Source organism: Ylistrum balloti, unplaced genomic scaffold (assembly GCF_031769215.1).
Source record: "Ylistrum balloti isolate Yb309-2 unplaced genomic scaffold, AGI_CSIRO_Ybal_v1 Utg370388, whole genome shotgun sequence".
Taxonomy (NCBI): Eukaryota; Metazoa; Mollusca; class Bivalvia; order Pectinida; family Pectinidae; genus Ylistrum; species Ylistrum balloti.
The window spans coordinates 177,514-192,415 of NW_026782269.1; the positions used below are offsets into that span (position 1 = coordinate 177,514).

The 14,902-nt window shown below is 33.3% G+C and overlaps 2 protein-coding genes across 2 annotated transcripts in view; one reads left to right on the plus strand and one right to left on the minus strand.

Annotated features, from left to right (window-relative positions):
* Positions 1–14,902, plus strand: part of LOC132554255 (RING finger and SPRY domain-containing protein 1-like) — a 34,885-nt gene that overhangs the window by 7,349 nt on the left and 12,634 nt on the right. The gene's annotated exons all lie outside the window — the stretch shown is intronic.
* Positions 6,443–10,404, minus strand: LOC132554236 (uncharacterized). The gene is made up of 2 exons (XM_060218542.1): positions 10,335–10,404; positions 6,443–8,121 (listed from the first exon to the last, which is right to left on the minus strand). The coding sequence occupies exons 1-2, from the start codon at positions 10,402–10,404 to the stop codon at positions 6,443–6,445; spliced, it is 1,749 nt and encodes a 582-aa protein (XP_060074525.1).

The window sequence follows — 14,902 nt, forward strand, 5'->3', positions numbered from 1 at the left end:
GGTCTAGATCATCAATATAGACAATATGTTGGGGGTGTAGATCATCAATATAGACAATATGTTGTAGGTGTAGATCATCAATATAGATAATATGTTGGGGTGTAGATCATCAATATAGACAATATGTTGTAGGTGTAGATCATCAATATAGACAATATATTGTAGATCATCAATATAGACAATATGAAGCAAATGAATTTAATAAGTATAATTGATTTTTTTCAATTCTTTGATGAACACAGGTGTTCTGTAAATACCAGTAGGACAATGATTCCTATCAGACAATGATATAAAAAAGTTGTTTATTGTTTATCCTGAATGGCCAATTCATGATGGGGTGGTCATAATTTCAAAAGTTATGTAATACCTATTTGACTTCAAAAAACATGGTAATGTATCCTGTCCCTTTTTCGTAGGCAGATTTGTTATATATTTGGATCAACTCAAATATGTAATGAAAAGAAAATTGGATTGTTTCTTGTTAATGTCATATCTATTTCACTTGTATATACATGTATAGGTATTCTCTTCCTGCTCCAAACTCAGGAAAACCATCTTCTGTCATACTAATAAAATATATACAGTGTTAAACAAAGCCAAGAAACGTTCTCTACATACACAATTATGACGATGTTTAATTGGTATACTAAAGGATTAGAACTGATAGTTTAGTAGGTCAGTGTGAGTGGGATTATTATCCTGGCCAGTGAGTTTGTCCTGGATTAGTGGAGCCCCAGGTTTACTGTTAGTTGTGATTAGTGACTCATTATGGGCTACTTAGACAAGATTAGTCCTGATTGCTGACATACTTTGATTGTAAAAATGACCGTGTGACTCTTGTGAATCATATTTGTTATAGAGACAGTATACATAGCTTCAGGTATTCTCACGAACTATATATCCTGTAAGACAAACTTTGCCCTAGTACCATTGTTTGTAAGTACATACAGAGAATAAGCCTCAATAGTAACTAGTGATAATTCTTTGTTTTTTATACAGTATAACAAGATTCATTTGATGCCTTTAAGCTGTAAACTTTTCGGGTACCATGTTTGTATTCATATTAATTTTAGATCAAAGTCTCAAACCTTATAACTGAAAACACACTGGTTTACATGTAGTTCGAATTATGCTGATGTTCTATCAACTTTTTGATATCAGGTAGGCATCGATGTCAAAATAGATAGAATGTCAGAATAACTCAGACAAGTTTCCATGGTGACACTGTGGGAATGTAAAACAAACACATGATTATACATCTACATAAAAGTTTATGTCCTTTTCTTAAAAAAAAAAAACCAGAACTATATTACAAACATTAACCCTTTATAAAATGACTTTTGTGTGATTTAAATTTTTCATGGGGATTACTGCAAACTTAATTGAGATGTTATCAATATATTCATGATTAATTGGAAAAAAATTAATGAAAACCACTTGTGCCTGATATAAATATTTAACTCAGAATAAATAGTTTTCTTTCCTAATGTACACCCCTACATTGATTTCATGTTTTCATCTACATGGAAATGTTACTGAATGCACTCACATTATTACTGTCACTGTTTAAAATTATTGGGTAATAGATATGTACCTGTTACACATGCCTAACATCTTTACCTCTATATGATATGTGTCAAGGTCTATGGAAGTGCATGTTTTGTTGGGGAAAAATGGAAAAAAACAATTTGTGAAAAGTATTTTGTGTCTAACTATCACCAACTTACATACATCACCATCTCATCTATCTTCATGGCAACATAGCAATGTCATGTTCACTGTATTATATCTGACACCACAATGTCATGATGTTATGTTCATTGTTTTATATCTGACACCACAATATCACGATGTGATGCCCAAAATCTTGTATCTGAAACCATAATGTCATGATGTGATGTTCATCTTATACCTAAAATTACAATGTCATAATGTCAGGTTCATCTCAATATATCTGGCTTCACAATGTCATGATGTCATATTCATCATGTTATATCTGGCATCACAATGTCATGATGTCATATTCATCATGTTGTATCTGGCATCACAATGTTATGATGTCATATTCATCATGTTATATCTGACATCACAATGTCATGATGTCATATTCTTCATGTTATATCTGGCATCACAATGTCATGATGTCATATTCTTCATGTTATATCTGGCATCACAATGTCATGATGTCATATTCATCATGTTATATCTGGCATCACAATGTCATGATGTCATATTCTTCATGTTATATCTGGCATCACAATGTCATGATGTCATATTCATCATGTTATATCTGGCATCACAATGTCATGATGTCATATTCATCATGTTATATCTGGCATCACAATGTCATGATGTCATATTCATCATGTTATATCTGGCATCACAATGTCATGATGTCATATTCATCATGTTATATCTGGCATCACAATGTCATGATGTCATATTCATCATGTTATATCTGGCATCACAATGTCATGATGTGGTGTTTAGTCTGGTGCTAATATTTTCTTGTAAGTGTTTCTTTAATCTGTATTGGAATGTTGGAAACACCGATTTTTTTATCATATGGATCAAAATACAATGATACACCAAACATATATCATATTGTTTATTCAAACTCTGTAAAAACTTGAAAATCCATCAGAATAGCATTCACCAATTGTATCTGCCAACATCTAACACAAACAAACTAAAAACAAACTACTGTACGATAAAACTGAAAAGATTTACTATATAGGTCAATTAGGAATGATCCCTACAATAACCTAGATAAATTAAGATCTATATATATACATATCTCGATCAGATGTTTAAAAAATCCCCATTGTGTCATATTTGCTGGCTTACTGATATGTTGTTGGGGATTTAAAAATCAAATGTTTTACAGAATATAATGTTATTTTTTGTGAGAAATGAGCAAAGAAAATATGGCAATGTATGTATTTGTGATTTGATATTTTTTACGTAATGGTGTTCTATAGAATCTCTCAGCACATGTCTACCATGTAGATAAATGATTATACCAACATGTCCCTATAAATCCTTTTCTGTGTAACAATAGGAATATTGCTGGCCCACTTTAACTTTTCTTGTCCACCACAGGTTTCATAGGATATTTTGATATGCACAAACTAGTTATTGAAGGTGTCTAAATCTGTACATAAATAGAAAACCGACTGAGGAGTGAGCCCAGACAATAACATATGTAACATGAAATTTCCCTTGTGTAGAAATATTTGTGGTTTTCATGGGAGTTCTTATGTAATACAAAGGAGCAACACAAAAAATGGCCTCTGTCCTGCTGGGGATTTAATGCTTGGTCTCAAGCTAGACACTCTGCCGTTCAGATAAAGGAAAATTCTGCTAACCGAGGGTAGTATGGTGATTTGTACTGTCTACGTCTTCACGTTGACCATTGAAAATGAATACAAAATTTTTTGTTTATGTTCTTTACTGCCTTGTAGGGTCAGTTAGGGGTTGTATTGTTAACATGACATAACTCCTTTCTAAATCACTACCTATGGAGATGAATGTTGATGAAATATAAATACAAAACATAAATACCATCACACCTTTACATTATTGTACTGTTAATTATAGTACAATATAGCACCTTAAGATGATTGACAAGAACATTACAAAACATACACAAATATGGCTACATACAAATAGCTTTAAATCGACATGTAAAAACTCCTCATTGAAAAAAAAAAGAGAAAATGGCTGCTCATAAATGAAAACATTCATAAATGACAAGTCAAATAGAAAATCTCTAAATCTTTAGAAAAGGATTGCATTCATAAATATATAAATTTTATCCAACATGATTTTAGACTATACAACTATCCTGTTTGTTGGTATGTATGAAATAGACATAACTTATGTCAATGTAAGCTGTAATCTTTAATTAGTCAAGATGGCTTTTAATCACTCTTTTTTAATCATCTCAATTTCAAAAAAGGATAGGTAGTCTGAAAAAATTATTAGAATTTTGAACTGTAGATTTTAATTAGATTGCCAAAAGTAATGCAGGCCAAAGATTTCTCCCCGCCAATACCTATAAACCTTAATTCATTTTTTTCATTTTCTAGAAATTACTATTATTTCAATCATACCTAATGCTAGAATATGATTGTTTTGATTTACATTGAGGTAAATGAATTATGCACCAAACATGGAGACATTTGGTGGTGTATATGTTAACAATTTTCATGTTATACAACATATAAATGTAAATCACCATGAGTGGTCAAAATTGATTAATGTCAGTTTTGAAGTCCAGCCAGATGCTGATAATTCCTGTAATGAAATACTACTTAATTAATCACTCTATAAGATATTAACACACAGATACTCTAAAAGTTTTTTCTTGGGGTTAACACAAGGACCTGTATCTCCATGTCAGATAAATGACACACACATACCCTAGGTTGTACTAAGCTCCATGGGAGAGCATGATTATATACATGAACAGTTTTGGCACATTGGAGGAAGTTGTAAGACATTGTATATGCATATAGATCCAGTATTGAATTACAGGTTTTCAGATATCACACCTTACTGTCTGTCACAGCGGGCTAGTCTGATATCATTGTTGTTGAGTCATACTTGTTAGATACTGCAGTGCATTCCACTATTGATATTAAAATGGAGTATTACATTAAACAGGGTGATATGTGATATAATGGGGAATAGTATTGTACTTTATCGAAAGTAATATTAATTATGTTATCAAAAAATGATATTACATTGTCAAAGGTAACATATTATCAAGAATAATATATTACATTATCAGATGTAATAAGTTACATTTTAGATTAATATGTTATATTGATGGAAGTAATAAATTACATTAACAGGAGTAAAATATTACATTAACAGGAATAATATATTACTTTATCAGATGTAATAAGTTACATTTTAGATTAATATGTTATATTGATGGAAGTAATAAATTACATTAACAGGAGTAAAATATTACATTAACAGGAATAATATATTACTTTATCAGATGTAATAAGTTACATTTTAGATTAATATGTTATATTGATGGAAGTAATATATTACATTAACAGGAGTAAAATATTACATTAACAGGAATAATATATTACTTTATCAGATGTAATAAGTTACATTTTAGATTAATATGTTATATTGATGGAAGTAATATATTACATTAACAGGAGTAAAATATTACATTAACAGGAATAATATATTACTTTATCAGATGTAATAAGTTACATTTTAGATTAATATGTTATATTGATAGAAGTAATATATTACATTAACAGGAGTAAGATATTACATTATCAGGAATAATATATTGTTAACAGGTGTAGGTGTAATATGTTGCTGCATTTAACATATTACTTTATCTGGTGTAATATTTTACATCAGTAGGAATGATATATTACATTATCAACAGTTATACATAACAATGAATTGTTTTAGATATTGATTTTGAGATAAATATACATGACTAAGAACAGGAGTTTGGATCACACACAATAGAAGAGAGAAAAATAATGTTTGGAAAACATAGTGCTGACATAGAACTTGATATGTTATAGAGTGGAATGCACTGTTTATCTCATACAAGTAGCAGACAATTGCATCAGTCTGTAACCTGGTCTGGTGAAGCACTTAAAGATATTTGATACCAGTAATCTAATTCTGATATGATTCTGGGTCCAAGCAACACAATTTTATCTTAATTCCGGCCAGATCAGGTCACATGATGTTAACTTTACATGGAACTCGGTTACTGGTCGTGTTTGGTAGATGTCGGTCATTCTTTTGCTTTATTCTGGTAGGATTATATCTTTTGTTTTATAGCCATTTTTATGGTGTTATGATATTTTAGGGTCTGTGTTATTGACCAATCAGTGATGCTTGGCTTGACATAATTGAGTGCAAAACTGCACCAGTATTGTATCATACTGTAGGAATTTATGTGACTACTTCTGATCTGAAATTAAATAAGAATTAGTTATATTGATTTAAGATGTCTGAACCTAAACAAGAAAGAAGGATGTAATATATTTCTATGTTTATTCACCTCAAATTATACACTCAACCCAAAACTTGTAATTCCATCTTGAAAACTGAAATAAACAATTTGTTTTGAAATGTAATTCCTTTATGTTGTCAATTACAGTAGACGTATTCCAACAGTCGAATAGATCTACCAATTTCTGTAACCAGTAAAAGTTGGTTATTATATGTCACAAGTTCCCTGTTAACATACAGTTTTGACACTATCTCCCTTGTCAAGATCACACTTGGCTTAGTACAGCTATTTTTGTAACATTGTATCAAGCTGCCACCTGCACTCTGCTTATTCCCACCATTCACAAGGGGCATACATATGGTTGCACCCACAGTAGCCCCTGTGGTCACATTGTGGTCACCCTGTGCTCATCCCCATCGTTTGTACAGGCCTTTATGCTGTTGCCCCTACCATTTGCCCTTCCCCTTCTGCCCCACCACCTCCTCCACCTTCAAGCTGCTTTTTCAAATTTTCTACTTCCTGTTGTTCAAATTTTGTACGATTCTTCATTAATCCTTCAACAATTCGCCTCATTTTGAATGTAGGTGTGTGTCGCATTGCTCGACTGGCTGAGTTCAATGGTACATGTGATTGCCGTCTGTTTGATAAATCCAGTTTTGTCATTTGTGAAAGAATAAGTTGAGTTGGTGTCACGGCACGTTTGATTTTACCTTCATCCATAGATGTTTTGATTAATTCCCATAGATTTTTCTTTTCTTTGCCTTCCTTATTTACGGGTTTGACTTTTTCTACCACAACTGATCTCTCACTCATCCTAGAAGCTTGGTTGTTTCTAGCTTCCTCTGCAGCTTGCTGAAGTTCCTCCTTTTTAAGTTCCTCCTCTGTTTTCCATTTTTTCGAATTGTCAAGAGGTTTAGAAAATACACTGAGAATAGCAGAGGCCTTGGACTGATGTGCCACAACAGGAAACTTACTAGTTTTAGGTGGAGGAGGTTTCACTTCAATAATCTCCTCTTCTTCATCAGATACATCATCAACTTTCTTATCACATAGTTTATAAAATTGCACCAGTTTTTTATCCAGCTTCTTTTGTTCGTCGACCATCATTTCTTGTGTCATTGGCTGAGACTGACCTCGCCTCACACTTCGTACTGATCGCACACTCTCTCGTGTCTGGGGCCGTGATGTCCCTGAAACTTCAGAAAACTTGTCTCCAAAAAGAAGAGCTCGCAGATCAATTCTTTCCATTGCATCTAAGTCATCCATGTCATCATCACTGTCTTCCCATGCAGTGGTGCGACGTGTCGTTACAGATCGTGTGGAAGCGTATGTTTGTGATCGGGTTAAACGATCAGCCGTTGAACTTTTCTTATCAAAATCATCACGAAGAGAAAATTTTACATGAGAAGCACTTTTCTTTGGCCTTTCTATAGATGGCAACTTGGAATCATTGTGATCAGTTTCTTTTTTGTATTGTTTCGTTGATGCTATAGAGGATGGTGGAGCAGGGTATGATGAAGGAGGGGCTGACTTTGAGCTCCGTCTTCTCCAGATTGGCACATGTGTACTTTGAGAATTGACTGACAGAGCTCCAGGTGTTGACGCTGCTATTCGAGACCGTTCCTCGGCGCGTTGTAACTGTTCTTGCTCCCGTAGTTTGTTACGGGCTTTAGACACCAAAGGCGCAGAATCCAAGTCATTTAGGGTACGACCCCGTAATGGAAACTTTTGTTGTTTGTCTAGATAATAACAATCCTGCATAATACCTAGACGCTTTTCAGAATTGTTTATTTGTGTAGCATCGTAAGTAAAGTCTTTCTCGGGTTGAATTCTTTGTTTCGTCTCTAGATCTATTTTCCTTTTATTGATATCAAACACTTTTACTTCGTAGCGAAGAGCACTCGAGTTGTCATGAATTTTCTTCATTTTCTGGTTCACCTCACGCTGAAGTTGGCCATGCTTGATATTGAAATGGTTGTCACATATATTGTTTTTGACACTGACTAATTTCTCAGTAACCGACACTTTTTTTGTGACATCCAGAGCCTCTTTCTGAAGATCTTCGAATGGATTCACTACTAGTTGCTCTGAATCCATGATGAAGAAGTTTCCTGTGAAAAGAATTGAGAATTTTAATCATTCTGATATGTTAAAAGTTGATTTTATATTTATCATTAACACATAAAGATAACATTTCTTTATAAATACATAAAACATTTACTTAATAAAAAAAAAAAAATGATAAAATCTCACTTTTTATTATACTATTTAACTACATTATTACTGAATCCTAAATCCATAGAAATATTTCCTGTGGTGCCTTCATAGTAACGTAAACACTTACATGAGAGCATGTGATGACACCTACATAGAAACCATTATTTGTGTCACTATGACCGATTTCTGTTGTACAGCAACACATATAGGTACACAGATTTCATTTTACATTGATTAAATAACCCCTCGATATAGAAACATTCGCCAGCCTGACACCCTGACTGCACACTGTCAGCCTGGCCACTGGTGCAGTGTTTGAAAGGCTAATTGTTCAGCCATTAGAGAACAGCCACTCCTGGGATGGCTCAGTTACGTCCTATCAATAATCCATGTGTTGGTCATCAATCGGAAGATTAAACTCGTAAACCATCACTTTATTGACAAACTGTCATCGTGATAAAAGGCCGGGCATTGAAAAGTGATTGAACCAAACACTCTCTATATGGTCAATGATGTTTCAACTGTTAATCAATGCTTATTATGCATTGAATCCAGGAATTGTTTGATTGCAAATTCAAAGCAAAATCCTGATTTAAGTCAACTTCAATGTAAACAAATTATACATGTGTCCTTTGTATCAAATTGTTATGTTTCTTTTTAGTTCATTATAATGGCTGACTTCCATAGGTTTCCGAGTCTTCAGGCCAACATGTCTAATCATTATTACATTTATCATACTATTGTGTGTTATAGTTTGGTTATTACATATTGTATGTTTCAGTATAATTTGATTGTAATACAGTGTCGCTTCTGATTTAGGATATTTTGATATGAGTTAGTTAAATATGTGACTATAGATTTAGTACAATGTATTTGTTGAAGTACAATGTAATTTCTGATTTTAGTATATTCTGATATGATTTAGTTTTAGTATGTAGATATAGATTAAGTATGTGTCTATTTAGTCCTGTATCACAATGCGACTGTAGATTTAATACACTAATGGATTATGTATATAAAGTAAATGTAGGTTGAAACCTGCCTTCCTGTGTTAACGCTGTAATGATTATATAACTATTAATACTACTCAGCAATCTATCCAGGGCACAGCAAACACTTGATCTTAAAACAAAACCTAGTGACATAATTGTTACCATTGCCTTGGAGATGGCGTGATAGTGTGTAGAAACAGGAAGTGGTATCTCATTGTGTTAGGACTGGTCAATGTTTCAGTGTAAAACAGTTACTGTTTTATTGTTGGATGATTGACATTGGTAAAGCAAATATTTTACATCAGGTTGATTAAATGTGTCTGTGTTTCTATATAGGGAAAATATCAATGTTATGCTGAATATAAAAAGATACATTTCGGTTTTTTTTGGTTTTTTTTTTTAAATTTTTTTTGGCAGTAAATAATCTTTGTACTGTTAGTCTATTTAATTGATATTTACAAAATAAGGAGGCATATTTGCTGAAAGATGAAACAAAAATTAAGAAAAATGGAAATAAAAAAAGCAATATTGGAGTATTTCTATTTAGAACTAGTGTATAAGGGATTAAACTCAAGTGACAAGAATAGATAACTAATAAGATGTTTTAGAGCAGGTGCTAGACTTCTTGTCCAATCTGCCTGGTAACTTTACCTGATATTGGTGCCAGGAGATGACAAAGTTAAAATGATTTCATATTCGATAATTTTTTGACTTGTAACAAAATAGGGAGAGTAATTTAATTGATTGAAGTATTAGGAAATGAAACTTTTTATAGAAATTTTAAATAATTTTGACAAAATTATGTGTGGAAATATGTTTGAGAACACGTACAGATAAGATTCTAGTAACTGAAATTTCCTGTACTGAGACAGAAATATAATTAGTTAATTATGTTCTGAGAAATTTTGTTAAATATCCATTCAGTTAAAAATTCAGAAAAACATGTGGATGAGTTAAGTAGAACACAGAAGTCTTTACTTTCCCTCTACGACTTGTCCCCTCCCCTATTTACCACGGTAGTAAATGTCACTAGTAAATCTGTCCTCAACCCCATTAGTTATTATGTAAACTTCCCCCATATCCTTCTCGTAACGTTTCAAGTTAGAGTGACCTACTTGTGGAATCCTGAACCTCCATGATGCTGTTTTTGTGCAGCATACCGCTAAGGTCTCCTAACACATCCATATTTATAGAATCAGAGCACAGCCTTCACAGTGTCAAAAATATCAAAGAAGTCAACTTTGTATCATTTTGTCAACATTCACACGATATCTAATAGAAGTTGATGGAAACATGTCATATCCATGGAGTTAGTATGTTGTTTCCTATACTGGTACGTAAATCAACAAAATGGCCAGATGGCCTCATCTTTGGCTCAAACAGGTTCCAAATACCACCAACAAGTTTGTTTCTCTGTTGATCAACAGTTGAAATTTGAATTGTCAATGAATTAATTGATGAAATGCTGCCTGAAGAATTCTGCTTGTTGTAACACTAGTGAACTACAGAAATCCTTTTGATAAAGTTTTTAGAACAATGACAAAAGTATCGTACAGAACTGATAAACGATCGGACATATCATGTAGTGACATGATTTCAGTACATTCACTTAAAAAATTCCCTGTAAGTTATACATTGTTGTCTTTCTATAACAAATATGTGACAGTTGTCCTTTTTCACAGTTTGTTCGGTAAGTTTTAGTGTCCAGTGGCCACTGAGACATCATTGAATTGTGTGCGTGGACACGTAAAGATTCCACACTGAATACTACTGTTACAAACCTGAGGTAATACTCAAAGTCCTTGTCTAAACTTAAACAGATTAAAAACCAGGGTGTAAAAACACCAGGCCAAAAGAAAACAAAACGTTAAAGTTCCGCTCATAATCTGTCGCAGGATTTCATGTGGGGATTAGTAGGATTATATCTTGCTTTGTCAGTGGACACTGTGAAAGCCACACTGGCAATTGATTTCAGAAACAAGATTATAGCTAGGGAAGTCTCTTAGTAAGTGAGAATGTCAACATACTTTTCTGATGTTGGACTATCTAATTAGTTAAATTGACACCAATGTATCAATCTTTAGTTACACCAACCATCCTTCCTAATGGACAAAATCTTCAAGGATTTCTATTTTTACTCTTTTTGAGAAAATTATACAGTTGTAAAAAACAGATTCCTTGCAAATGAAAAATGAAAAAGAAAATGTTCATTCCAAAATTCTGTAAAAAGACCTACTTATTGCTTCAAATGTTTAGATTTTAACAAATGAAAATTAGAATCATAAAAAAGCCCAGCTTTAGAGTTCCTGACCATAACACTGACCCAGAGGACTTTTCCATCTGTAATGCCACACATAATTGGAAGTCTTTGGCCCATGACATTGTGACATCATACCTGGTGCCTAGAGGCATAGGTAGTATCTATTATGTGACAGTTATATCAACACTAAAGCATTGGACCCATAGCTCCATGTCAGTCCAATTCTGTTCTGTAGGAAAAACAACCAATTCTATCCCATTGTCCTGTATTAAGCCCATGCCTGCTTTGATTTATGTCTTGACCAACAAAAGGAAAATCTTGTAGTCACTACGTTAGAATTCTATTAAACTATTTCTGGGAAGAAAAAGAATAATCATAAAAATTTTTGTAATGTTTACACATGGTCTTTAGTTAATTACGGAAAATCTTGTAGTCACTACGTTAGAATTCTATTAAACCATTTCTGGGAAGAAAACTTGAATAATCATAAAACCGTTTGTAAACATTTGCACATGGTCTTTAATTAATCACTATTTCACTATGCCATATTGTGTGGGCTGTACAAAGAGGATAGAGTTATTATAGTCTTGTAGTCAATATGTTAGCATTCTTTTCAGCTATATCGGTGAAGAAAACTTGAATAATCATAAAAATGTTTATAAACCTTTACACATGGTCTTTAATCAATCGTTATTTCACTCTGCCATGTTGTGTGGGCTGTACAAAGAGGATATAGTTATTACCTACTAGGACCCATACATATGTGTTTAACAGTACAGGAATCCAGGTTTCCAACTGTCAATTGTAATACATGGAATTAAGGTATGTTATATTGAATGACCTGGGTCATTATTAAGTCTGCGTAACAGATATTTAAGGGTAGAGCTATCAGAGATTACAATCTAATTACCGAGTGTACAGGTGATAGGCTCTACCGTTACCACCACTTCATATACAAGTAGTCTAGTCGAAGGGTGGTGTAGTCTCACCACACAATGTTTCAACATGCTTAATTCAACTGAAATTATAACCATCTAGAAAATATTGCTGAACGTCATAGTATCTTGTATAATTAGTAGCTTTTACTCAGTGCTTGGTTAGATTTATTTTAATACACAATATTAAAAGCTTTACTCAGCCTATCATTTTTACACAGATGCCAATATGTATGTAAAGATTTTAGTACACAATATTAGTGACTTTACTCAGCCCTTGGTTTTACTCTGGTGGTATTACATATATAGATTTTAGTACACAATGTGAAGAATATTTATATAGGTAACAGTAGAACATAGAAAAGTCTCTGTAGAATTTTCATTCTGATTACCACGTTTGTTTCTCTTTGTTGGCATTTTAGTGCAACATTTCTCATATTTTGGTCTGACTTTTCTACCACATTCAGGCCTGTTTTAGACATGACTTATTCTATGTTGTTTCTTGGACTGGCTTTCACTATTTAACATTACCAGAGTTTAAGATTCTATTACTCTGGCTGTGTAGTTCCTTAACAGCATTCAAAAGTTATTAAGTGTATGCTTTTCTACAAATGTAGCATACATGTATATTAAAAGTGAGTTTTGAGTTACATTTTAAATGTATATTTTCTACAGAAAATGTTTCTTTGCTATTATACATACCATACTGTGTCATACTGTGATTGGTTGCCATGGTTTCGCACCAGGTTCACTTTTCTCCAAATTTCAGACAAGTATGATCTATTACTATTTTAAGCACTATTAAGCTTTCTCTGCACTACCATGTAAAGTTTACACATCCATCTTTCATTAGAATATAACATCTTTAGTACAAGAATCTATCTCCTCATTGAAAGCTTTGGTGTTGGTTTACATGTTGTGAGTATAGGGGTGAATCCATCACCCTGAGGTTTCTTAGGGTCATCACAACACACAGTATTGACCACCAGCCGGCCATTAACACTGCAGGTAGCTGATCAATACTCCAAAGTAACAGCAGAGAATCTCGAAGCGAAGAGTATCAGAAAGCAAGAGCTACAGAAAACATCTCCAATTAACTCACAAAGTGTGTGAAGTGGTAGTTACAGAAGAACTTAACAAGGTTAAGGTAATGGTTTAGTCATCATCCCGGTGATCAAGTCTTTACACTCTATTCTCTGTGCTGTTTACAATGACTTCAGTGTCAGATACCCCGCAAATCCAACAACAATCTTGACAAACATCTTTTTTTCTGTCAAATTCTATGGCATACATTAAGCATATTCAAAATTCTTCCTATGAGAAATAAAACATTGTACACACTAGGAAAATTTCCACACCTCCTAATGTCTGTAACCGTTTAGAGAGGATTCATCAGATGTCTCCTCTTAATGTCACAGATTCTTACAAACACAAGAAACACAGGGTAAAACTTGTCCTCCTCTGCAGGTGGTAATTAGCGATAGAGACAGGTACGCTTTAACGACACCAGATGGCAGCATTTGGATCTGTGTGGTTGGTCATGAATTAAGATTAACATCACAAGTCTTAATCTGATTTGTTTACTCGCAAAACAAGTTTTCTAAACACAAATTAAAGGTCTACTGGTTTTGTAAACAGGATTTAATCAAATCATAAGTAGTAATTATATACTTATAATTGAAGTCACAACAGGTAGATGACCCTCAGTACTGGGTGTTTGGGTGCTGTGTCTTATGAACAGACTGCTTTGACTGGATGTAGTTTACCAATTTTAAATTTCTTTTCATTGATTATATAAAAATACAGCCACAATAATCATACTGAAAACTTCAGCCACCAACTTGATGATTTCTAAATGAAACCCTGGTTTTTATTACAAAAGTTAAGGTCAGTTTAGTCCAGTCTTCACAAATGTATTGTTGTTTTTATTAACTAATTCTGAAGGATTTGGTGAGGTTGGAATTAGTGATTACTGCCATTGGGGGATAACCTTCCGATCTGTGGTGATTTCAACACCACTAAAATTCCCAGCTTGAGCTAAGATTGAAATTTAAGATTCATGGTGAGCTGTAAGGTGTATAATGGAATTTAAATATAGTCGTATTCAGGGAATAGAGAGGTGTTTATCATGGTAGAAATAACAAATTTGACACCCCACTTGATTCGGTGTTGACTGAATCAGAGCTAAGTAAGTAATTATCTACTAATTAAAAGGATTCCGTAGATCCATCTGTATGTGTATCCTGCTGGTAAGTTTCCTGTAGAAAGCAATCCAAGGATAAAATATCAAGTACAATAATCCCTTCAATTAACTGAACTTTCCTGACATCTTAATTCAGAACAAAAATAACACTGTTACTAATGCTGAATACCTGTACACTCCATCTTAGACTTTCCACAGTTAGCTATTTCTTCTGTCACATTTGTCACTTTTTTGGAGACTCTTTCTGTAATAACCAATAAATTGAGGACAGGATTTCTACCAGTC

What these genes read in the sequence shown, in the direction of transcription:
- LOC132554236 (XM_060218542.1), bottom strand. Translation starts at nt 10,404, where the DNA reads ATGGATGTGTTAGGAGACCTTAGCGGTATGCTGCACAAAAACAGCATC. An exon ending in GGAGGTTCAGGATTCCACAA is followed by an intron (nt 8,122 to 10,334) that starts GTAGGTCACTCT and finishes TTCTTTTCACAG; the next exon opens with GAAACTTCTTCATCATGGAT.